Source organism: Moschus berezovskii, chromosome 4 (genome assembly GCF_049115385.1).
Source record: "Moschus berezovskii isolate FMDL1 chromosome 4, NW_MosBer_1.0, whole genome shotgun sequence".
Classification (NCBI taxonomy): Eukaryota; Metazoa; Chordata; class Mammalia; order Artiodactyla; family Moschidae; genus Moschus; species Moschus berezovskii.
Genome location: NC_142463.1, coordinates 37079191 through 37106794, shown reverse-complemented (window position 1 = coordinate 37106794; position 27604 = coordinate 37079191). Strand labels below are relative to the sequence as shown.

Sequence of the window (27604 nt, the reverse complement as noted above, 5' to 3'; positions counted from 1 at the left end):
TCAGCATTTCCCTTAATGTCCATGAAAATAGAAGCTCTTAATGAAAACTGAGTAAATGTATGGACATTTACTTCATGGGAAATAGATGGGGAAACAGTGGAAACAGTGTCAGACTTTATTTTGGGGGGCTCCAAAATCACTGCAGATGCTGACTGCAGCCATGAAATTAAAAGACGCCTACTGCTTGGAAGGAAAGTTATGACCAACCTAGATAGCATATTAAAAAGCAGAGACATTACTTTGCCAACAAAGGTCTGTCTAGTCAAGGCTATGGTTTTTCCAGTGGTCACGTATGGATGTGAGAGTTGGACTGGGAAGAAAGCTGATCACCGAAGAATTGATGCTTTTGAACTGTGGTGCTGGAGAAGACTCTTGAGAGTCCCTTGGACTGCAAGAAGATCTAACCAGTCCATTCTAAAGGAGATCAGTCCTGGGTGTTCATTGGAAGGACTGATGCTGAAGCTGAAACTCCAATATTTTGGGCACCTCATGCAAAGAGTTGACTCATTGGAAAAGACCCTGATGCTGGGAGGGATTGGGGGCAGGAGGAGAAGGGGACAACAGAGGATGAGATGGCTGGATGGCGTCACCGACTTGATGGACATGAGTTTGGGTAAACTCCGGGAGTTGGTGATGGACAGGGAGGCCTGGCATGCTGTGATTCATGGTGTCGCAAAAAGTCGGACACGACTGAGCGACTGAAATGAACTGAACTGAAACATACGGATGTGAGAGTTGAACCATAAAGAAGGCTGAGCATCGAAGAATTGATACTTTCAATTTGTGGTGCTGGAGAAGACTCTTGAAGAGTCCCAAACCAGTCAATCCCAAAGGAAATCAGTCCTGAACATTCATTGGAAGGACTGTTGCTGAAGCCCAATACTTTGGCCACTTTCTGACTCACTGGAAAAGACCCTGATGCTGGGAAAGATAAAAGGCAAACAGAGAAGGGGTTGGCAGAGGATGAGATGGTTAGATAGCATCACTGACTCAAAGGAAAAAAATTTGAGCAAACTCAGGGACTGACAGTGGAGGACAGAGGAGCCTAGCATGTTTGGTTTATAGGGTCACAGAGAGTCAGACAAGACAGTGAGTAAACAACAAGTGTATTTTGAGCACTTATTCACTATGCTATGCATCTCCCTAAATGCCATGAAATACATGCATTTGAATACGGTATTATTATCACACATGGAGGATGAGAAGAACTACCTGTTATTTCCAAACTTTCTGTTTGCTGTCAATCAAATCTATGTGCTCGTTCAACAAATACCTACTAAGCGCTTTGCTAATGCCATCCACAAGACTGAGAGATACAGAATCTCAGGAGGAAGAATAAAGACATGGTCCCGTTCTCATGGCCCTGCCATCTAGTGAGGACTGAGCCTTCCCACTATTCCTCTCCTCTCTTCCTTCTCTATTACTGTCTATGAATCTCCAGTCTTCCAACCTTTCCTGGTGACCTCAACTTCCTGGAAAGTTATCTTATTCTCATAATTCTCTGCAGTGTATTATCTTTAGCCAAACTGGGAGATACTATTGACTTCATACCCTCACATGTCTCATCACTAAAGGCAAGATCCTTGATTGGGCCACGAGGATCCTGGATTTAGAGAGGTTCATAGAGCATGTAAATGTCTGAACAGAAACTGGCAGGATTCTTTGAAAGCTGCACAATGTATCTTAGGCTTATATGGCTATTGTTTTAATACATATTGCACATGTCTTCAAAATCAGGGCAATCTGACTTCTAAAATCCCTTCGTGTGTGTGAGTGTGTGTGTGTGTGTGTGTGTATGTTTTGACCCATAAAGAAGTGGGGCTTTGGCTATTTGCTCACATTTTGTGTGTCTGGATTCCTCAGTGCTTAGTTGTCTAAAAGCACAATTGTTTGCTGTTGCTGCCTGCTTACAACTAGGAGGTACTCTCTTTGAGAGAGGGTAAGTCACACTTGTTTGGACTCCCCCAGTGTCAACTGCCACGGCAGTTCTATCAGGTAGACCCTGATCTTGGCAGCACCCTGGGCGTACCCATCACAGTAATACAGGTTGGCTTTCTTGTCTGCCATCTATTAGGAAGTAAGCAAGTTGAGGCCAGAATCCAAGCTTTATTCCCCACTCTATTCACAAGTAGCAGAGCACCTTGTACCCTGTAAGTACTTGATAAATATTTGTGGAAAAGTTAACAGGCCCCTAGACAGTAATGGGAGTCTGCACACTAATTTCAATATTAAAAAAAAAGTCAAACTGACCTCAAAAGCTATCTTTGAAATGACTCGCACCTACCAGAAACCCTGCATTTACCAGTAGCAAGGATTCATGGGCTCATAAAAAAAGGTCAAATGATCTGTTTATGGCTGTTATTACAAAAAAAACTCAGTGTGATAATAAGAGTTGTATCATACTTATCGAAAGATCTAAATGGCTATGTCATGTCCTTGACTAATAAAAATTGTGAAAACAAACTAACTGTTGAAATAAATGCAGTTGATTTCTCCCAGTAGTGGAGAAAAAGGTAGAAATAGGTTGAAAAAGGCTTAGCACTGGAGGCTAGATTTCTAGTCTTGGCTCTGGCCAACTCAGATTTCGCATTTCTCTGAGTAATGGTAACTATGCTGTTGACTGCTAGCTAGAATATTTTTCTCCTAATAACCTACTTATAAAACCCCAATTTCATACAGAGCTGCAATGTGCTCAGTCAAATACTTAGATTTTCTAGCATCCCTTGCAGCTAGAGGTGATCAAGAGGCATAGTTCTGATCATGCTGAGTAAGATTCTATGAAAGGTGGCAAAATGACCTGGCAGGCACTTTTGGCTCTTGCCTGCTCCCTTCTTTAAAACGCTTGGAATGCAGATGCATGGCAGGAGCGCAGTGGCTACTTGTGACCATGAGGTCACAGCATGAGGATGAGAACAATCCACTAAAGCATGGATAAGAAAGAAATCTCAATCCTTGTTTGCACTTAGGTGCCAGCGTGACAGCTGTGGTGAAGGGGGGCTACTCTCTAGTTGCAGTGTTCAGGCTTCTCATTGTGGTGGCTTTCTTGTTGCAGATCACTCACTCTAGGGCATGCAGGCTCAGTAGTTGTGGTTCCCGGGCTCGAGAGCAAGGCTCAATAGTTGTGGCCCATAGACTTAGTTGTTCCAGGGCATGTGGGATTGTCCCAGTTCAGGGATTGAACTCATGTCTCTTGCATTGGTAGGCAGACTCTTCACCAATGAGCCACCAGGGAAACTCCATATGTTTGTTTCAGATTTCCAGTTACTTACAGCCAAACACATTCTTAAGGCATCCAGGAAAAGAATTAAACCAGAAGACTTCAAGAGCACTATTCTGAAATTCTGTGGCTCTAGACGAAGCTCAATTGGTGCTTATTTGTCAATTACTCTCAACCTCTGCTTTACAATGTGTATAGTGCAGGTTCCTTACTGCCTATTGATCCCTAAAGCACAGAGTTGCTTTACCTTGTGTTAAGCATTTAAATTAAGTATCATCTATTATCTCGCTTTTGAAAATAGCAAAGACTTAAGGCAGAAACATAAGTTTTGAGAAGACAACTTTTAAGAAATTCTAAAATATCTCTGATGAGTACTCCAAATAATTCTCAAAAAGAGTCAGGCCCTTTTAAATTATCAGGCAAACCTACAACTCTTAGAAAGGCAAAGGAAAGAAAAAAGAAAAATGATAATTTTTCTTCATTATCATGAAGAAGATGAAATGTCATGATTACTTTATTACGGTTGAAATTTTAAGTACTGCCAAAAGAAAATCTTTGAAAGCCCAATCTTTCCGTTTAAAGCGCACAGTAACTGTAATGACGTATAATGACGTAACAAACACCCTGACGGCAACTTAATCTCCTCCTCACTCAGTAGGGCATTCCACAGTCTTTAAACTCTTCACCTAATTTTAACTACATAAGTGTTAGTCACTCAGTTGTATCTGACTCTTTGGGACACTATGAACTGTAACACACCAGGCTCCTCTGTCCATAGAGTTCTCTAGGCAAGAATCCTGGAGTAGGCAGCCATTCCCTTTTTTAGGGACTGTTTCCAACCTGATGGATCAAACCTGAGCCTCCTACATTGTAGGCAGATTCTTTACCATCTGAGCCACCAGGTAAGTTGTCAAAGTATTATCCCCCATGAGATGGCTAAACTGAGGTCACAACGTTAAATGATTTATCAAAGCCATAAACAACGACACTATCAGAGAGGGGATTCTTTTTAAGAAACCACATGTCCCTACCTCCACAAGGTAAACTGGAAAATTAGATTCCAGTTTTAGATTAGAAGATTAGAATAGCGTCAACTAAGAAACACCATAGTTTTTAATAAACCTTACTTCATAATCTTGCAAAGGCCTTCTTCGGATGAAAGGCCATGGTTCTTCCTCATCTTGGATATTCCTTATAAAGAAGTGCTATATGTCACCCTTAGTCCTTCTGAAGCAGTGAGAACCTGTCAGCTTCAGGAATGGGATGAATATCTCTTATGTACCTTTTACGTACAACTTGCATACTTTTTATTCATTCAAGTAAAATCTGACCACAAAATCCATGGTGTGAGAAACAATGAAGGTATCAAAAAGTGTTTATTAGAGATCCTTCCTCACAGAGGTTTTGTTTTAGAGAAAGAACAAGACATGTACATGAACTGACAAAGTAAGACCCAGTTGGTGTAGGGAGTGTGAAGATGTGACGTGAGAGGCTCCCAGAGTCTGCAGATTGTGAGATGATGGTAGCCTGGCTGGAGCTGAGCAGGTTTCAGGTAGAAAGTGGTACCCGAATTGGTCTTGGGATGGGCAGTGTGTGGACAGGCAAAGGCAGGATGACAGCATGATAGCATGAGACTTTCAAAGCCCTGATGAAAATGGGTGACTTAATTGTTTGCATGACCTGATCATGCCTGTAAGTAGATGATTTCATCTACTCCTAAGATAATATAATATAATTCTCTGAGGTTGAGATTAGATCTTCAATCTATAGATGAGGAACCCATGGCTCAGAGAAGCAAAGCTATGTGCCAGGTTCACACAGCTGGTAAAAGTGGTGGGAAATGGGATTCAAACAGCAGCCCATTCGACCTCCAACCCTAGCTTCTGCACTTACTCACTCCCCTCAAGGCTCTATTTTTTCTGCCTCAGCTTTGCAATCATCAAAGAGAGGTTTCATGTGTAAAAGGTGGCCACCAAATTGCCAAACATAGCTAATTTTTGCAGTGAAAAATAGGACCATTGCTTGTTTTCAATGAATTTGGTGAATTCATTGAAATTTGAGGTGGATTTGCTGTTCTGTAACTCTGTTAGCACACCACCTCTGGCCTGGGCACTGGGGTGTATTACACAGCTACTGTCTGCTGATTGGTGTTTGTCTAGTCGAGGTATTCCCATGAGGAATTTTAAGGAAGGCAGCAGAGGTCTTACAACCTAGGTGCTATCCAGAGGTGACTATACCATGAGACTATGAATAAAACTACAGTTAACAGCCTCCCCAGTGCCCCAAGATCCTGATAAAGGACACACCTTTCTCTTCTTCCTGGCCTTTTTGAAGTTTGATCATCTATCTGGATTCTCTAATGATTTACCATTTCAGATTGTAGAAAGTGAAAGTGTTAGTCACTCAGCTGTGTCTGTCTCTTTGTGACTCCATGGTCTGTAGCCCGCCAGGTTCCTCTGTCCATGGGGTTCTCTAGGCAAGAATACTGGAACAGACTTGTCATTTCCTTCGCCAGAGGGTCTGTCTGACCCAGGGATCGAGCCTGGGTCTCCTGCACTGCAGATGGATTCTTTACCATCTGAGTCACCAGGGAAGCCAAGCCTCTCCTTCCAGTAAAAAGAACATGTGAGGTTGAATTCTCCTTAATGTACATGCCACATTTATTCTACACTGGCTCACTCTGCCAGACTCTCCTTTTTTAAATCCAGCCTTATCTTCCTAAAACATCAACTCTTAGTCCCAGATGTGATGTCATTCTAAGCATTAGCTTTCCAACCAGTTCATAGAAGGATAAGAGGGAATATGATACCTATAGCAAGTATGTCTAAAATAACAAGTGTCTAAACACCAACCTTTAAAAAGGTCTTAGCCCAATAGGGTCTTATGTTAACCTATCTCAGCTCTGTCATGCTGACCACAAAGATGCCGCTGAAATATTTCAAACCAACTACCCCACTTCCCTTCACCAGACCAAGTTGGGCTGGATGTAACAAGAATGGATTCCTGAGTAGATTTCCCAGAAAGGAGAACTGAGGATGCTGTGAACCATACTGAAGTCTGGTGAAAAAATTCTTTGGAATTCCATAATTCTTCCATAATTTTTAAATTGGGCATCTTTCTCTTTTCCTTATAAACAATTCCATGAGTATGACAGAAGACCAAAACTCACAGTTCTGTAGAATAAGAAGGTCTCCTCTGGTTCAACCCAGTGTGGATAATTTTAGCAAATGTGATTAATTGTTTAGCATGAAGAAGCTCCCAATCATGGCACTTACGGGTAAGTGTTAGAAGCATTTCTAGATCTATACTTTTAAGACAAGACATATAGAAAGCATTCAGTATTTACTGAATAAATGATACCATACACACATTGCCTTATACCCCTGAGTCTCTACAAATATTGTTTTATTGTAGTTTCTGTGTAAGAATGTGAGGTTGGGAGAAAAAAAAATTCCTTCAGCAGTACTACTGTCCCCATTTTATTGGAGAGGACATTAAAAAATTCAGACGATAAGTAGAAATGGAAAGAGGCAACTTAACAAACTACCCTGATTGCTGGCATTGCTGCTTCCTAACCCTTACTGCCCTGGTGTACCAGGAGTCTTTTCTTTGTTTGGAATGCCCTCCATTCATCCAAGTGACTTTTAAGATTTGACTTTGACAATATCTACCCTTTGAAGGTTCTTTAGATGATATAAAGTGAAAAGTAACTGTGCATTCCACAACATATTCTAAATGCTTATTTTTCTGTACTGGACAATACACTCTATGAGGACAGGAACCACTGAATTCCCAGTGTCTGCCCAGTAACAAACACTCAGTAAATCCTTGATTGATGGATGAAGGAACCTCCATAGTTCCCTCTTCTGAGTTCCTTCAGAAACCTCTGCATTTAAGATCCATGTAGCATTTAGAACATGTCAACCTGATCATAAAAAGATGAGAAACATACCGGCCTTATCTCCCTGAGACTAAAAATCTTCTGACTAAATCTTCATATCTCTTACCTCCCACCACAGTTTCAATGCTTAAGGAATGCTGACAACAAGAATAATATCATCACACTGCCCCATTCAAAGACATTCATTCTGGGAGCACATAATCCCATGCAGATGCAAGGTTTTCAAATTAGGCCGGGGGGGGATGCACGTATTTTTCACTCTTACACACAAGTGAAATAATTAGGACACTTAAGAAAGTTCCATCAGTGATCACAAGATCTTTAAAGATGGGGCAAGTGAGCTTTCATAATTGTGGATAGAGACACTGTTTCATATAATAGTCAAAATACTTATTTTCTTCAAGGTGATTTCTGCATATGTACATTGGCCAGCCCTCAAAACTGCTGTATTTCCCTGAGATGCACAGAGTATTCATAAAGGGATTCAGATTTGTGGGACTCACATTGAGATTAATGCAAGAAATACCAGTTTCTCCAGGCGTATGTCAAAGGAGACAAGAGACCATAACTTTCTAGGATGTTTTATGATAGCAGCTGGTAGATCACAAACTTACCTAAACAAAAATCTGATGGAAGAAAGCAAACGTGGTTACAGCTATTCATGCTCCTACTGTGGGAGTTTCATAAACAAACTAATAAATATTTTCATCTTGCAACAAGATCAAGTTAAGTGATTTGCTGACATTCTCTTGAGGTTTAAAGCTTGTCTTTAATGTGAAATACAAATCATATTTCTTGTGGACACATTTTAATAATAAACTTAAAAGCACACGAGACAAAAATAATGAAAACATTGCAATGAAAACCAGACAAACTATCTACCACTTCAAAAGGAGTGAATGAAGACGGCTCGTCAACATGGTGATTCAAACAACCTCAATGCAAAATGCCACATATTGAAATCAGGTTTCAAGAAAGGGGAATCAGCAGGGTGAGAGAATGAAAATAAGCTATTACACAAAAATAAACTCACCTAACGCACACACAGACACACAAGTGCCCCTCTCACACAGTTTCTAAGATAAGGAAGTGTTAGTCGCTCACTAGTGTCCAACTCTTTGTGACCCCATGGACTGTGCCCACAAGGCTTCTCTGTCCATGGAATTCTCCAGGCAAGAATACTGGAGTAGGTAGTCACTCCCTTCTCCAGAGGATCTTCCCAACTCAGGGATCGAACCCAGGTCTCCCACATAGTAGAGAGATTCTTTACGGTCTGTTGCTGCTGCTGCTGCTAAGTCGCTTCAGTCATGTCTGATCTGTGCGACCCCATAGATGGCAGCCCACTAGGCTCACCCATCCCTGGGATTCTCCAGGCAAGAACACTGGAGTGGGTTGCCATTTCCTTCTCCAATGTGTGAAAGTGAAAAGTGAAGTCACTCAGTCGTGCCTGACTCTTAGTGACCCATGGACTGCAGCCTACCAGGCTCCTCCGTCCATGGGATTTTCTAGGCAAGAGTACTGGAGTGGCTTGCCGTTGTCTTCTCCGTTTACAGTCTGAACCACCAGGAAAGCCCTTAAGACAGATTTGATTTTGGTTAATTCAAATTACCTCCCACCTCTTTGCAACATCCCACCAGCAAAGAAAGAGGTAAGGATCAGGTTTTGATACCAAATCCCTTGGGTCCCTACAATTCCAAAGCAGTTCCCGAGGATAAGAAACTGGAACACTCACTTCCTTCAGGACTACTCTGGGGGAGTCCTTGTTGACTCTCATTTTACTACTCTCATTCCAAGGTCATGAACTAAGCACAGTCAAGGGTGCCAGTGAAGCAGCTCACCTCTGGGTCCTGTGATGACGGGTCGGTGATGCTGCGTGAATGCCGTTCCCAGGGAAGAGGTCTGTGAAGGGGAGGGGCTGCTGAAACCAGACTTCTCCGACTTCTTCAGTGTGGTTGGAGATGGCATTCCTGGCAGGAAGGATAAAAGGATAAGCACACTTAAATCACGGAACACAGCTTATGCAACCTAAAAGATCAAACTTCAAAGAATTAAAAAAAGAAATCTACCTGTGAGTGGAAAAGTTTTGATTTGGTTTTGATTTGGTTTGAATTTGTCATAGAAACAAACAGGTAACAGAAGGGTCCCCTGATGTCAGCATATAGTTGTTTTTAACTTACTCTCCTAAATCACAGCCCATTTGAGGGCTACTGATCTTCTCTAATTATGGAACACCACTTTCCCAGTGCTTCCTGAAAGTTGTCTGGGCCAGCGGCCTCTGGGACCATTCACAGAGACGGCTATAGAAGCATATGAGGATTTGTATGCAATCATTTCATCTTGCCTGTTATTTTACTTCAGTGCCAAGGCACATTTTATACAATTTAGCTATTTTAACATTTAAAAAATTCTCAACAATGGTAACTCAGTTGTTCACCCAGTGAATATAATAGAAAAAAAGAAAAGGTAAAAGTTAAAAAATAAAAATTAAATGGTTAAAGATGTCATAGCCAATGCAAATAATATTGTAAAAGAATAATGATAGTGGAAAGGTATTTAATGACATAGGATAAAGACATAGCAAGCCATTACAAAATGGGATATTACACTGTGATGCCATTTTAAAATGTATTTCTATGTACAGAGAAAGAACTGAAAAGAAATATGCATAAACTATAATAGCAGTTCTCTCTGCATGTCAGATTTGAGTGATTATCCCTGCTTTTTTCTGCTTGTTTTTTTATATGACGAACATATATTACTTTATTTTAAGACTATATAATAAAAGTTTGCTTTTAAAAATAGTATTTGTACTATAGCCTAAGCTTTTCATAGCATTTCCAGCATAGCAAATGATCTAGGAAGAAAATCATGCAAAAATTGTCCCCTGTAATTACTGCATGTGTAATGTTCTCAGCAACCACACTGACACACACAACTAGAGGCATCTATCAGTTTGGTAGGGTGCCAATTAAAACCATGAAAACTTGGATGTAAAAATAAAGGAAATGATTCCTAGTCTCCACATCACAGGACAAATTTGGGCTCTTTTAAATTTGCAGTACAAAATTGATCTGATTTCATGTCAAAGAACCAAATCTCATTTTGCTTATATATTTATATGTATTATGCTCTGTCTATGGCCAGAGAATTATTTGGGTGACCTGAAAAAATAGATAATAAAAATAATGATGATATTAGCATGTAACTGTTATCAAGTAGTTGCTAAGTATTATTACTATTCTAAGTGCTTTGTAAGTATAGATCTGTCCAGAAACTTAGCTAGTTTGGCCTATGTCTAAACATGTCCTTATTTCTGACCCCAGATTTCCTTGATGAGATTCTACAAGACAGCCTTCAAGTGTGACTACAGAGACCTGGCCTGCTTTGCCTGCCTCTATTTTCAGGCTATCTGACAAACAGTCTAGAACATTCCAAGTGGCCTGAGAAGATATGTAAACTATTAACACTTTTACAGTTCTCAGCTTTATCTGTGGCTTTACTAAGAGATGCCTGGACAGAGCCACACTTGGGGTTTTAACCCCAGGAAAGAAACAAACTGCAAACTGTAAGTAAATCTGCATAGACAGACGTAAGGAAAACATGAAGTGGCGTGTGATTTTCACACAAACTAGACAAATCAAGATCAGATCCATTCTAGATCAATATCTATGTGACTCGAATTAGAAACAAGTCACTAAGTGACTTTAGCTATATTTGTTTGCTCGCTGAATCAGTAACCAAAGTCATGCCATGCCAATGTCCTAAGATCATTAGGATGAATTGAGATTTTGGATTAACGTTCACTGCAAGTAACCTAACCTAAGGCATCATCATGAGAGGAGATTTCAAATTTTAAAATAAAAGGAAAGAAATACAAAGCTCCAAATGTAAACAAATCTCCCATTTCATTCAAACTTCTGTGCATACAAATTTTAAGGCTTCCAACCAGTCCACTAATTTAAACTCAACCAAATGCCTGAACTATGTGTCATAGAGTAGAAATAGAATAGAAAATGAAAATGTCAAAACTCTTAAGATGGCAGGATTTTTTTCAGATGATGGAATTGATGAAATGCAGTATCCGAACTAATCTTATTAAAGAAAGCAAATGGTTAGACTCAAGGAAAAGCTGTCATTTCTTTGAAAAATCCATGTTTTCCAACCCATGCCATTCTAAATAGGGCAGAAATACTGCCATGCTTTAAACCCCCAGTTCCACTTTTAAAAGGGGGAGGGAAATTATATTTAGATAATACACATCAAGATGATGAAGGTGGTAAATGGATTCAAAATGATCAAAATTCAAATCCTCTTTAAAAGGGTTAAACTGAGACGAAATACTGTGTGTATAAGAACAAGCCAAACGCTGTATAATCTTCTAAATTTATCACAGCCAAGTAATATGAACCCCAAGACTGTCGTGAATCTCAAAATTACTTTATGTTTTCAATTTTTAAAGACTCATATTGAGCACTTTTCCTTATTATATATTTTAATATTTTCTCCATATGCATAATGTATGTTTTGGTTAATTTGCTCTATATACTTAATTGACCAAATGAAGTTTCAAAATGCTAGTCAACTGATTTCTGTTTAAAGCTAGACAACATTAATCCTAGCTTTTCTTTCTGAAATCAAATTTGGTTTCTGTATGTTATGTTAAAAATAAACTCCTTGTTAAAATTTCTTTTACCAAATAGCTATACAACTGTTATATAATTACTGCACAGATGAATGACTGATTGGCTTTCTCTTAATGAGTCAAAACTTTCATTTCAATATATTTTTTAGAAGTATCAGATTTTTAAAAAAAGATTACGAAGTAATGCTACACATTTTTCTGGAACAAACAAAATATTATTTCAAAGGTTTTTTTTGATATGTAAAAATAAAGAAGTCTAGCTGGTTTTAGAAAAGGCAGAGGAACCAGAGATCAAATTGCCAATATCTACTAGATCATCGAAAAAGCAAGAGAGTTCCAGAAAAACATCTATTTCTGCTTTATTGACTATGCCAAAGCTTTTGACTGTGTGGATCACAATAAACTGGAAAATTCTTCAAGAGATGGGAATACCAGACCACCTGACCTGCCTCTTGAGAAATGTGTATGAAGGTCAGGAAGCAACAGTTAGAACTGGACATGGAACAACAGACTGGTTCCAAATATGAAAAAGAGTATGTTAAGGCTGTATATTGTCACCCTGCTTACTTAACTTATATGCCGAGTACATCATGAGCAATGCTGGGCTGGAGGAAGCACAAGCTGGAATCAAGATTGCTGGGAGAAATATCAATAACCTCAGATATGCAGATGACACCACCCTTATGGCAGAAAGTGAAGAAGAACTAAAGAACCTCTTGATGAAAGTCAAAGAGGAGAGCGAAAAGGTTGGCTTAAAACTCAACATTCAGAAAACTAAGATCATGGCATCCAGTCCCAAAACTTCATGGTTAATAGATGGGGAAAACAGTGGAAACAGTGGCTGACTTTACTTTTTGGGGCTCCAAAATCACTGGAGATGGTGACTGCAGCCATGAAATTAAAAGACGCTTACTCCTTGGAAGGAAAGTTATGACCAACCTAGACAGCATATTAAAAAGCAGAGGCATTACTTTGTCAACAAAGGTCCATCTAATCAAGGCTATGGTTTTTCTAGTGGTCATGTATGGATGTGAGTGTTGGACTATAAAGAAAGCTGAGTGCCAAAGAATTGATGCTTTTGAACTGTGGTGTTGGAGAAGATTCTTGAGAGTCCCTTTGACTGCAAGGAGATCCAACCAGTCCATTCTAAAGGAGATCAGTCCTGGGTGTTCATTGGAAGGACTGATGTTGAAGCTGAAACTCCAATACTTTGGCCACCTGATGCGAAGAGCTGACTCATTTGAAAAGACCGTGCTGCTGGGAAAGATTGAGGGCAGGATGAGATGGGGACAACAGAGGATGAGATGGTTGGATGGCATCACCGACTCAATGGTCATGGGTTTGAGTGGACTCTGGGAGTTGGTGATGGACAGGGAGGCCTGGCGTGCTGCGGTTCACGGGGTCGCAAAGAGTCGGACACAACTGAGTGACTGAACTGAACTGAGACTGACTTTATAAGGTGAGTCCTTCAAAAGAAGGATTAGAAGTCAGAAAGAGTCTCCTGCTTACTTTGAAGAAATAAGGTGCCACATGGTAAAAGGATCTGTGAGAGGGCCACATTGTAAGGAATTGTAGGAACCTCGAGGGGCTAAGCAGGGCTGTGACTGATAGAGGGCTTTAAGGAAGCTAGAACCTTAGTCTTAAAGCTGCAAGGAATAGAATTCTGCCAATAATCATGTTTTGGGATTGACGTATATAAAAAACCAGGTGTAAAAAATAGATCACAAATGGAAAGCTGTTATAAAGCACAGGAAGCTCAGCTCAGGGCTCTGTGATGACCTAGAGGAGGTGGAATGGGCAGTGTGGGTGGGAAGTTCAAGAGGGAGGGATCTATGTATACATATGGCTGATTCACCTCATTGCACAGCAGAAACTATCACAACATTGCAAAGCAATTAACAAAAAAATACGTTCCCTCCTTACACCCCTCAGAGAAAACCCTAAGCTACAGAAAGGAATTTGGCCTGGACAAAATTTTGATTGCAGTCTTTTGAGTCCCGAGTAAAGGAACTAGCTAAACAGTGCTCAGACTCTTGACCCATAGAAACTGTGAGATAATAAATGTGTGATGCTTCAAGCTAAATTTGTGGTAATTTGTTATACAGCATTAGCAGACTAACATGATATTAAAATATAAGACTTGTTGACCCTAGTAATATGTATATTAAAGATGTCTGGTGCTAAGTCATTTCAGTAGTGTCCGACTCTTTGCGACCTCATGGACTGTAACCAGCTAGGCCCCTCTGTCTGTGGGACTCTCCAGTCAAGAATACTGGAGTTTTCCATGCCCTCCTCCAGGGGATCTTCCGACCCAGGGACTGAACCCGCATATCTTACATCTCCTGCATTGGCAAGTGGGTTCTTTACCACTAGTGCCGCCTGAGAAGCCCATTAAAGATGCCTACTATGCACTAAGTAATCTCCAGAAATCCAGAAGTTTTCAGTATTTTTAGTTAAGTCTGTTCTAGTTATGAGGCTTTCCATTAGCCTACTCTCACCCAGAGAAAATGGTAAGACATCTTCTTAGGAAAGAGGCTTAAAGTTATGTCTAGTGGTGTAAACACTTTGGAAAATTTCTATTTTCTCCTGATTATTTCAAGAAATAACAATAATAAAATGTTATCAAATGATATGAAGAAACTCAAAATAATTCTTGAGGTCTCATAACAAATCAAGAGTTTTGGGGGGTAACTTTTTGCTGCAACCTGAAATAAAAAAAGAATACACAGGGGAAAAAATCATAATCAATATTAACTCCCCCTCTCTTCTGAGCCATGAGATTACCACACACTTTGACCAAGAATTTTATAGTGGCAAGAAGCAAATACTTCCAGAATGAGAAGAAAGTACAATAATGCTGTTCTTTGCTTGAGAAAGCTTCTAAAATGAGATATTTTTGGGTCAAGGAGCTACAACATTCGTGGGAAAGGGGGAAGAAGGAGAGATCACAATAACCTATAATTATTCCATTGACAATAGCACAACATGCTAGATTTTAAAAAGGAGTTAAAGAATCAGGGTTAGTGCTTAATTTGTTAGAGTACTTAGTCAAAAATCCAACTGTCCTGTGAAACTTATCCCTGTTTAATATTGTTCAAGACAGGAGGACCTTATCTTGTCTGTCGTTGGAGTTTGGGTGATGTAGTTCCAGTGGTCAGAGAAGATTTAACTGATATATGTTTCTTTCTTCCAAGTATTAAAGTCAAGAACAGAAAAGTTAGGGGACTTCCCTAGAGGCTCAGTAGTTAAGATTTCATGGTCCTACTGCAAGGGGCAAGGGTTTGATCCCTGGTCAGGGAACTAGATCCCACATGCCACATGGATGGCTCAGCCAAAAAAAAAAAAAAAAATGGAAAGAAAGGTTAGTTTTAATACTGCTCATTTAGACTTACAATCTGTTTGGGAGAAGCTCTGGAAACCAACAAACTCTGTACTTTCATTTTAAAATCCAACATATAAGCTGGTTAGAGAGGACCACTAAATGCTGCTTAAGTTCAGTTGCTCATGTTTGATTTCTGACTTTCTCCTGTTTGCTATCATGATCGAATTCCCAACAACCTATCTTTATTGCTTTACCAGAACAACTATTATACTAAATCTAAAGCCTATTAGAAGCCTTCATCTACCAAGAAGCCTCAAGAGAGCCATGAGGCAGCTAAAAAGATGTCATCAAATTCCTATGTATTGATCATTTCCAAAAATCAGGCTGAGAATAATAAAAGCCACAAATGACACAGTACCTGCTATGCACCCTGTACTTACAAATCCTTACGTCTACATCTCAGAATGATAGGTAATATTATCCTACCTACCTATAACTTGGTGTCACAGAAAGTAGATATCAAGGATATCAAGCAACTTCTCAAGATCATACAGCCATTCTTTTCTGTACACCTGTAACTAGCACATCATTGTTAATCAACCACACTGCAATATAAAATAAAAATTAAAAGATCATACAGCCATCAAGTGATCATTCTGACCCAGGTCTCTCAGGTTCTAAAGCTTGTATTATTTTGTTAAATATCATACTCCCTCCTGTAGTTTCCCTTGTACACTATAAAAACAGTGTCCTATTTAAGGCAACAAAATATAGTTATAGTTGAACTTTCTGATATCCAAAGAAAATATTCAAAGAAAAGTGATTGTCAACTGCAAAAGAACATGCAAAATATTAAAATGACTCTGAAGTACAGTACTAAGAATCGTCTTATATATCAAAGGGTTTACTTGGTCTTAGTAGGAATCAGTTAGGATTTTATTAAACATACTGAATATATTACCAATAATTTTAACATAGAACCTCCAAAAGAAAAATATCACACCGACTTAGAAATCTTCTAATAGATAATGATCCAAAGATGTTAAGTTCTAAAACAGCAAATATATGCACATTAATATATACAACAGGCCTATTCCCTATTCAACACCTTGTTTTCTCAATGGTCTCCTGCAGACATTAGCAGAAAGGATCACAATTCTTCTTTTAAGAGTCATTGATACACTCCAAGCCTAGTCTATATGATAATGAAGAAATACCTCACTCAATCAAAAGTATGTGACTAACACACAATTATTTAAAATTCAGTAAGTCTTGACATTAAAGGAGACCTCTGAGCTACTAACATTGGTGTCAAAGTAGGTGACGAAGTAGAGGCATTTCACTCATAGGAAAAGTGCAGTTTTACAGAAACTAACAGAAGTATTTCAAGAAGACAGTTGTGATGGAGTGAGGTGAGTGCTATTGAGAGGTCAAGCATAACGAGAATAAACGAGCTCTGTGAGAGTGAGGAGCATGGAAGATGGGTTAGAATGGCCTGCAAAAATCAACAGGAAGGGAAGAAGCAGGACAATCGGTTTGGTCAACGCTCATGAAGTTAGTTTGTAAAGGGAATCAGACAGTTAGGGTAGAAGGAAATGGCAACCCACTTCAGTGTTCTTGCCTGGAGAATCCCAGGGATGGTGGAGCCTGGTAGGCTGCCATCTGTGGGGTTGCACAGAGTCGGACACGGCTGAAGTGACTTAGCAGCAGCAGCTTTAGGGAGGCGGCAGGCAGTGGGAGACAATAAAGCATGCTGGCCTACTGACGGAAGGGTCCAGCAGGTGGGCAGAAGGCCGTGCCTTGGTGGGAGGATAACTGAGCGAGCAAAGTCCCAGAGAGGGTGAGAGGCCACAAGATTAGAACGTGGAGGAGCCAGGATTCGGACTGAGCTAGCCAAAGCCCTTCAGTGTACTATTTCACCCAGGTGCCGACTTCTGAAAAAAGTTCCCATTGCTGCTACAAACCAATCACAGGCTGGTTTAAAACAGAGCTTATTAATGGTACGTAAACATTTTTCTCCAGCCTAAATAACATGCTAACTGCCGTCCTGACTGTTCTCTCTACATTCGGGTCTTCAGGTTCCCTTCTACCTAGGTCTCAGTGTGGGGAATGGATACACCAGTCATGGCTGTCACACTAATATTGTCGGCATAAACTGCAGTGCCACTTCTCAAGCACAAAACAAAAGCTGAGGAACAGCACTCTATTTCGCAAGTCACCTACCACCAGCAGATTTATGCCCAGACACTCAGCTTCTAAATGCAGAACACTGTCCCAGTCTCTAGCCCCCCAAGCAAGAACAGGACAATTCCAGGACCATTTCAGCTAGACTTTATAGGAGATCATCTCCAACTGTGATGCTAAATAAAGACTGTAATTGGATAGATTAATCCCACCGTCAAAGAACCATCCTGTTTTGTGGCTATCAACACATGCAGTGAGATAGGAGGAGTTAGTTCAAGATACTATATTCACCCTAGATTTGTGTCCTAATGGTAAAACCCATTAGGGTTCATTCTAAAGTAATTTATTATGATTAACACACTCACAATACAAAAAGGTAAAACATTCAGACTATTTTGACTTTTAACCTTTTTCAGTGAATAAAAATGTTTTAAAATCATTTTTATGATGGAGAGAATAAAATGAAAGTTAATACAGCTTCTGAGATGTATCCTTCTTGTTCTATATGCAACCATTTAAAATGAGCTAAAAGGACCCCCCAAAGAATTATCACATCATAAAGAAGTTCAGGTAATTTAAAAGGCTTGGACACAAGTGATTTCTTCAATTTAGAAAAAAATGGGAGAACGGAGTAAAAAATTATATGGATAATTCAGGAGAAAAGAAATGATGAGTTCTCTAATGTATTCCAAATGTTCAGTTGTTAAGTAGAAATTTACAACCAGAGAGAGTGAAGGATAGACACAAGGAAAATACCATGCAAAAAAGTCTGGTTCCTGAGCCAACAATAAAGTCTCATGACTTTTGAGGAGATTTCCTTTCCTTTCAGGGTAAATACAGACACCCCACTGTCAGGATCCTGTTGTTGCTGTTCAGTTGCTCAGTCAAGTCCGACTCCTTGTGACCCCATGGACGGCATCACGCCAGGCTTCCCGGTCCTTCACTATCTCTCAGTTTGCTCAAACTCATGTTCATTAAGTCAATGATGCCATCCAACCGTCTCATCCTCTGTCCATCTTCTCCTGCCCTCAATCTTTCCCAGCATCAGGGTCTTTTTCAAAGAGTCAGCTATTGCATTTCATGCTCCGTATAGTTACAAGTTGGAGATTCCCTACCCATCCTATCTTCTCCCTAACCATCTCACCCTCTCCCATGTATTCAGGGAAGGGTTGATTTTGGCTCAACACAGCACTCACACACATTCACAGAGGACTGAGAATGAAAAAGAATTACTGAGAAAACTAAACTATTTTCTTTGCATGAAAAAATAGTACAATATAGCATAATGTTTTATTCATTCTGCCTAGATACCCAGATGAAAAGTAAAATACTCAATCATACATATGTTTGGTTTATATCTGCTCTGTCCAATATGGTAGCTACTAGCCACATGTGGTTACTTAAATTTAAATTAATTAAAATTAAATGAATTAAAAACTTCAGTGGCTCAGCACAGCCACATTTCAAGTGCTCAATGGCCTTATTTGGCTAGCTGTTACAGTATTGGACAGTGAAGAGTTAGAACATGTTGCATCACTGCACACAGTTCCATTCGACATATTTGGTCTATATGCCACCAAATAATCTTTTAGATTTTTGGTCTTGCTGTAGAACAGCAGATAAATCTTCCTTTGATATATTTTATCAGCATGTTTAACCCTCTTTTAAGTTGTAAAAGCAAAGCACATGCACTATACAAATACATGAATTGCATAAAGGGAAATTTAAAAAACCCAAACAAATGCTCTTTTCTCTTTATCTTCAACAAGCTGAGGGTAAGCCAGTGCTCAAACTTGGTAAATAACCATTTAGAGACTTTTCTCCACTCACAATATTCATTTAGATGATGCGGAGTTAAGTGTTTATCAAAATATGTTCACCCTGTCAGTTAAAACATGATTGAAAGCTTGGAGTTTAAGGTGCCTGCTGGTAGAATTTAATTTGTAAGAGATGCACAGTCTGTGACATTCCATGCTTGGGATATGCCTACACTGGGAATCTATTAAGTCCTAATGTTCCTTGGTTACAAGCAGAGCACCCATCATTTTATTTAAAATCTGAAAACTGATGTGAACATTTCATAAGGGAAAAAAGAAATATAATTTTAGGTCTCTTCAAATTGCTTGAACTGTGAAATCAAGTAATGAACGCTAGAAAAGGTTCTGTCAGCTAGAATCTCAGCTTAGTGTAGTCAGCATTTTCTTGCTAAACCTTATTATGGCAAAGCATTTGATTTTTCATCTGTGCACTCTGTTCATCTCCACAAATAAACTACTTTGACCTCCACCTGTTATGTTACTTAGTGAAATCCGCCTGCCATCCTTCAATAACCCTATTCTTTGCCTTCAAAGGCCTTTGAGTCGTTGAGAAAGTGGGGAGGTAGAGCCATGCAATGAACTGAGTGGATAACACTTTATAACTATGCGGTAGTTCATAGCTCAGGATACAAGCCACAGGGCAAAAGGAAATGGATTTTTTAAAAAAGTTATGCCTGGGGATGCTAGAAGGGGGCAATACATTTAATCATTTTAACATTAAAAATTTTCACGGAAACATGTTCTCTTTTGGGCTCTTATTTAAGGCAGAAAACTGGCTTCCTCCTCCTAAGAAGACCTCTCTCTAAAAGAGTCATACCTTCATTTCAGAGAGATAAGCCAACAGGTCATTTCAAAGCTTAAAAATACTTAAGCAGGTTTATGATTCTGACAGTTGGCAAAACAAAATGAACTGCGAACCTCAAATGCAGCTTTGTGGATACAAAAGGCCCACATTATTGTTAAAAACTACTAAAACAAACAAAAACACAAAATCAAAAGGAAATAGCTGCACTCAACTACATGAGTCGTTTTCAGAAGCAAAATGACATAGCAGAAAAGAGGATTCTGTGTAAAGTTGCACTTCTGATGAATGCTACATTCAACAGACAAGATGGTGTCTGTCTAATTACACTGAACACTTATCAGAGAGGGATTAGCAGGATGTTTCTGCTCACTGTCATTCTTTGTGACAACGTAATGATAGATCCGTTTACTTAGGAGTGCAATTATTAAAAAACGTGCTATTTTCTTAACTGTCTTCATATCTTGGAAATATTTTATTAAAAATTACTTGTCTGACATAAAGGGTAAATGCTTGGCAAAGCTTTTCATATCAATTAAGTAAATGAGTAAGTTCCATTCAGTCAGTCTTTGTTGAGCATCTTATGCAAGTTTGCTGAAACTTGATCACTATAACAATTTTATACTAGAGTTAATGATTCACCCTTTTTTCGTCTTATTTGTCCAAATCCTGAAGTTTGGTTTTCACTTAAACTAAAAACTGCTCATGGCCGACATTTTCTCTGGAGTCATGATTTAGCACTTCTCCTTCATATTCACACCTTTTTTTGGAACCCAACACAAGGATCCAATTTTATACAGACAACTCTCCATGGGCCAATCAGAATGGGATGCTAGCAAGATACCATCTTTTGCATCTTTTTCTACTTGAATAATTCACTTTATCCAGTGCCTATTAGGAAAAGGTCTTCATGCACAATAAAAACAAGAAAGCAAACCACATTGGACTCTACAAGTAGGCTGGCTACCTCCCAAGCCAAAGGACTATTTCCATATGTATAAACAGGCAAACCTAGGCTCCTCTCTCTCTCTTTTTTTTTTATTTCACTTCCCAACCCTCAAACAGTAACTGTCTCCAACGTGAAAAACAACCTAATATATGTACTGAGGGTAAGCTGCTGAAGCTCTCCCTCAGGGAGACTTTACTTCTCAGGCTTTGGTCAACTTAAGACAGCTATCAATTAGTCCAAGTGGAAGATAACGACATTCATAACAACTTTTCTCTCTGCAAAAGTCTCCAAATGTGTGGCTAGGATAGAAATTTATATGACCCAATATAATAATTATGTGTTATAAAGATTTTTTTTTTTTAACTAAAGGCATGTTAAGGCTTCAGTGCCAATGGACAAACTCATAAAAATATCAAGCACATCAAAAGGAGAAAAATGACCAGTTAAGTCTTTTGAGGATACAATTTCATTTCTAAAGAAAAAAATCACCCACTGGCAAAAAGTACTCCTAAAATTAGAAGCAGGTGTCTTTGCTATGAAGTGATATTTATCAAAGAATAGCTGGCCCTGAAAAGTATTCTTAGGCATCCCATATTACTTTTAATCTTCACACGTGTATTTTGACATTAGAACATGAAATGCTGCTTATATAAGTCCCTAAAGAGTGTTAAAACATGAGGGACACTGCACAGCCATTTTGATAAACTGTCTCTTTGCTCAGGTTCATGAAATGGCTGAAAGGCAGACTGCGGATTCTAATGGACATTAAGTCATAAGTAATCATGATATCCTAGAATGCATTCATCTTGGAAGCTCATCACAGCAAGTGATTTTGGGGTGGACAACTAACACTGCAGAATCATCTGGTGCTGCAGAGGACACTTCAGATTAGAAATGGATATTGGGTTGCCATTCCTTGAAAGTCTAATGACTTGAGTGTGTTTCCAAGGATGCAAATGAAACAACTTCATCTCTCCTTAGATACAAAGTGGAAAATCCCTAGAGGTTGGCATGTTCCTTCCAAATGAAGGACAATGAGATGTTTGGAACACATTAAAATGTGGAGGATCATCTAAATGGACATTCACATCTGTCTGTGAAGCCCATCTCCATTGTGGCCAGGGTGCTGGACCACAGCACAGAGTCCCCCACTCCAAATAGACCCAGAGAACAAGGAACCCAAGTAACCCAGCATTTAAAAATCCAAACATTTCAGAGTAGGGGTTTAATTGTTACAAAAGGGAGATCAGTAATACTTTGAAGAGGCAAGCTGAATAACTATTTATTCAGTTATTCTATCAGGGTTTAATATTTCATCAAATTAAAGAGATGATTTGAAATCAAATGATTTTTTTTTTTTTTTTTTTTTACTCCTGAAGTTTTCTCCTATCCCAGAGACATACTTTGTGACTCAGTACAGGAGAGAACACTTTCCACTTTTAGTACCTACTGATTTACTACGTCAATGTGAGCAATTCTCGTCATCTTCGAGGATGTAACTCACCCATCATCTCCAAAAGGGTGCCATGTCTTCGATTAATTGATGAGCTTATGATGTATTTGAAATCCATGGATAGATAGAGTTGGATAAATAGGCATTGTAATTCTCTGCTGAACAGGAAACCAACTGGAATGCGGACCATGGCATCAGAAACTGCTGGACTGCGCGGGGCAGAAAGTTACTGACTCCTGAGACCTGTGTATGCCTGAGGACTTTTCTTTTTGCTCCCATCCCCATAGAAAGTCTCAAACTCAGTATTACACACCAATTTTATTAAAAACACTGGTGGCCAGAAGAGAGAGAAACTTTTCCCCATGCTGCTGCTGTTGCTGCTAAGTCGCTTCAGTCGTGTCCGACTCTGTGTGACCCCATAGATGACAGCTGACCAGGCTCCGCCGTCCCTGGGATTCTCCAGGCAAGAACACTGGAGTGGGTTGCCATTTCCTTCTCCAATGGGTGAAAGTGAAAAGTGAAAGTGAAGTCGCTCAGTCGTGTCCGACTAGTAGCGACCCCATGGACTGCAGCCCACCAGGCTCCTCTGTCCATGCGATTTTCCAGGCAAGAGTACTGGAGTGGCTTGCCATTGCCTTCTCCGTTTCCCCATATCAACTGACAATATTATACTTGACTATTTAACATTTAAATAGAATCATCGGTGTGTAGGCCTGCAGTTCAGTTCAGTTCAGTTCAGTCGCTCAGTCGTGTCCGACTCTCCGCGACCCCATGAATCACAGCACGCCAGGCCTCCCTGTCCATCACCAACTCCCGGAGTACACTCAAACTCATGTCCACAGAGTCGGCGATGCCATCCAGCCATCTCATTCTCCGTTGTCCCCTTCTCCTCCCGCCCCCAACCTTTCCCAGCAAGAGGGAAGTTAAGTCTGCAAATAGTATTATTAGTGATCTGTAATTATTATTATTAGTGATATGTGTGTATACGTATAGATATGTAAGTGCTCAAAAATGGATTGCAGCCCATCAGGCTCCTCTGTCCACGGAATTCTCCAGGCAAGAATACTGGAGTGGGTAGCCATTCCCTTCTCCAGGGGATCTTCCAGACTCAGGAATCAAACCTGGTCTCCTGCATTGCAGGCATATTCTTTACTGCCTAAACCACTAGGGAAGCCCCAATAAACATTAGCTCTTTCTAATAAAACATGTATTTAAATTTTTAGCAGCATTCCAATGACAAAATAAAAGTAAATTTATCTTTTATTATTAATCAGAATGCGGTATTACTCATGTCTAGGAAATATCTACATTGTGTTCATAGAACAGATCAGAGGAAGTAGGGACACTAAAGAAGCATTTTTTTTGCTCTTTATATCAGGGGTTAAAAATACCTTCCGAATTCTACAAATATTTATTAGATAAATAAAATCTATTAGATATAGAAAAATCAACACAGGAAACTCTTAGGTAAGTTGTTATCTATCTACCTATATGTCTGTCTATCCATATCCTTTGTTTCTTCTCTTCCAGCTCTACTTTCTGGTTTTTTTCCCCTTTGGTGAATTTAATCTCATTGCAGAATAATTTTGTTTCCTCTAAGTAAATACTTGCTTTGATGCCGCCCAATTTCATTATCTACAAGTTAGAACTGCTTTAGGAAGGGGTTGAGGCCATGGGTGTAGATAGCTAAATTTTTTGCTGGAATGGAATGACATTGCGTTGCACCCTTTCTGAGTGTTGCCTACACATCAGTGTTCTACCTGTTTTCAGAGATGAAGAAAGATAAGATAGTTTGAAAGGGAGGAAATGGGGACAGCGTTCACTGATGCTCCTTTAATAATGGAATGGCTGATACATCTGCTCTTCAAGCAATTACAGCAGAGGATAGTGGTCCAAGGCAAAGAATCAACTCCTAAACTACGTGACTCTTAGCACACTCAAGTCCTTGTACTGGTTTAACCAGTTACCGTTCTTCTTTCTCTGGGGTGGAAGGTTTCTCCTATCTATTTTTATATGCCTTCTATCATCTGGCACAGTGCTTTACATATAAGAGATGAAGATGTGTATAATAGGCTTTTAATTTAACTTCACAGTATCTTAAACTCACATGGGCATCTCAGGTGGTGCAAAGGGTAAAGAACACCCCTGCCAATGCAGGAGATGCAAGAAGACACGGGTTCAATTCCTGGGTCGGGAAGATCCCCTAGAGGAGGAAATGGCAACCCACTCCAGTATTCTTGCTGGGAGAATCCAACGGACAAAGGAGCCTGGTGGGCTACAGTCCATGGGGTTGCGAAGAGTCAGATATGACTGACTGTCTGAGCATACAACATACATCTTAAACTCACATAGCACTTCAGCATTTTGAAAAAGGGGTATAATATATGTATAAAGCTTAAGTTTACAAGTATACTTTACATTTACAAAAAAAAAACACCTTTATCTCTGTGCTATGCACAATACTTTGCACATAGCTGCTGCTGCTGCTGCTAAGTCGCTTCAGTCGTGTCCGACTCTGTGCGACCCGATAGACGGCAGCCGACCAGGCTCCGCCGTCCCTGGGATTGCTCCTGGTTTTATTATCATCTTATATAATCTTTTCAAAGCTATGAGTTAGGAAGGCCAGCTGTTTTAAAGAACCCATTGTTGACATACGAGAAAATGAAAATTCAGAGAAGTCATTTGCTAAAAATCCAAGGCTTGTTCATAACAGAAGAATTGGAGGATTTTGAATCTCAATTGTACTTTTCTCCTCTTTATAATACATGTTATTTCTCTCTTATTTTCTCCCTCCCCAGCAAGCCCATGAAGATTGCTGTGGCTGGGATGAAATTTACTTGAAAGCTTCTCCTTACAATGTGCTAAATAAGGCCACTTGATGAGCCAGCTCTTTGCCACCTAAGGCACGGGGGCTGTGCTGAAGGCAGTGACAGGAACAGGAGGGGAGGATTATTCCCCATGGAAAGTGAAGGTATAAGATACACTTTTCCTTCCTGCTTTCTAGAACATTCACACAGCTTCGTTTTCAAACATGAAATAAAAAATTTGGAGACTTGAGTAATTTATTTATTCAGACAAGGCAAGCTAAAATGCAGCATCTGTTTTCGTGGGAGCTTCTGTATTCACAAAATTGTGCATCTGAGTTCTCTGATGCACGTCGAGCTGCACTCATTCACTCAACGAACGCACTCAATCACTGAACAAATGTACGCAGCGCTCCACTTCCTGAGCACTTTTCCCTCCTCAAAAGACAAGATAAGACATGTGCGGTTCCCATCTTATTACTTATTCAGCTAGCCAACAAATCTTGACTGAATGGTTACCACATGCCAGGTAATTTAACTGGCTTCGGGAATACCACAGTTATTTTTTGGATTGGGCTGTACCATATATGTATGTGACAAACACACATCCACACACATATAGTGTACATGCGTTTATGTGGGAAGAGTATTTCTTTTCTTCTAATAGGTAACCTTTGATTAGAATATGTTGTTCTCGCTCCCTTTTTTAGCTTTAAAAAATAGCCTTGATAAAGAAGATATGAACATTTTTGAAGGGTAGTTAAGGAGTGCTCATTTTGTAATATACTTCGCCTCTCATAACCCCTTATTTGGCTGAAATTTCTCTGCTAACAGGGGGTAATCAGAGAGCAAGAACCCTTGTCACTGCAGTGGTGCTCCCTGGTGCACTGGTCTCTGTCCAGCAGGTGCCAGTATTAAAGAGGTAATGGGGGACAATGTTGTCACATATGATGATTTCCCAATGCTCTACAAATGCAGAAGGAAAGCCAAGACATTGATCCTATGGCAGTGTTCTGTAACAGTGACTCTTCCTATTACAGCAGGAGATTGTGGGAGGTTTAATCATTTCCCTTAATATATGCCAGTGCGGCTGAGTGTCCATGATCAATGGACTATTGTTACTAGTCTGCAGCCTTTTTATTGGCATTGATAATGGGCCTCTGCTCATGTGTCTCAGTTACAAGTTTAAACTGGTAAACTTTTCCCACTCTTACAACTCATGAATGACTATTAGCAGTCAAATTAGGACCAGCGGAGTTGGGAATCAAGTGAACTTCATATGGAATACTGAAAACTACAATGAACCAACCGAAGTCTACAAAATACAACTGTGTTCCAAGCAGTTGTGACACCTGAACTCTGGTCCTGGGCTTCTGGGTGACCCAATGTTCACCAATATTCTTCTAAAAATACCTTTAAAACTGTATACCTTGACTTAATAATTGTGATAAGAACAGACAATGTATTATTATAGTGCTTAATTTTAACTTTCAAAAATGAGGACTGCTGTGCCTCTGGAAAAGGTCAGTTTTCATTCCAATCCCAAAGAAAGGCAATGCCAAAGAATGCTCAAACTACCGCACAATTGCACTCATCTCACACGCTAGTAAAGTCATGCTCAAAATTCTCCAAGCCAGACTTCAGCAATATGTGAACCATGAACTTCCAGATGTTCAAGCTGGTTATAGAAAAGACAGAGGAACCAGAGATCAAATTGCCAACATCTGCTGGATCATGGAGAAAGCAAGAGAGTTCCAGAAGAGCATCTATTTCTGCTTCATTGACTATGCCAAAGCCTTTGACTGCGTGGATCACAATAAACTCTGGAAAATTCTGAAAGAGATGGGAATACCAGACCACCTGACCTGCCTCTTGAGAAATGTGTATGAAGGTCAGGAAGCAACAGTTAGAACTTGACATGGAACAAGACTGGTTCCAAATAGGAAAAGGAGTACGTCAAGGTTGTGTATTGTCACCCTGCTTCTTTAACTTATATGCAGAGAACATCATGAGGAACGCTGGGCTGGAAGAAGTACAGGGTGGAATCAAGATTGCTGGGAGAAATATCAATAACCTCAGATATGCAGATGACACTACCCTTATGGCAGAAAGTGAAGAAGAACTAAAGAGCCTCTTGATGAAAGTGAAAGAGGAGAGTGAAAAGGTTGGCTTAAAGCTCAATATTCAGAAAACTAAGATCATGGCATCTGGTCCCATCACTTCATGGGAAATAGATGGAGAAACAGTGGAAACAGTGTCAGACTTTATTTTTTTGGGCTCCAAAATCACTGCAGATGTGACTGCAGCCATGAAATTAAAAGACACTTACTCCTTAGAAGAAAAGTTATGACCAACCTAGACAGCATATTCAAAAGCAGAGACATTACTTTGCCAACAAAGGTCTGTCTAGTTAAGGCTATGGTTTTTCCAGTAGTCATATATGGATGTGAGAGTCGGACTATAAAGAAAGCTGATTGCCGAAGAATTGATGCTTTTGAACTATGGTGTCGGAG

General features: G+C 39.7%; 1 protein-coding gene across 5 annotated transcripts in view; it reads right to left on the bottom strand.

The window, feature by feature from the left end:
- NFIA (nuclear factor I A) overlaps window positions 1-27604 on the bottom strand; it is a 413568-nt gene that overhangs the window by 79618 nt on the left and 306346 nt on the right. For all 5 annotated transcript variants that reach the window (XM_088835345.1, XM_055402525.2, XM_088835344.1 and 2 more), the window contains exon 7: window positions 8957-9085. In XM_088835345.1, coding sequence (XP_088691471.1) covers window positions 8957-9085 — 129 coding nt within the window. The remainder of the gene's footprint in view (window positions 1-8956; window positions 9086-27604) is intronic.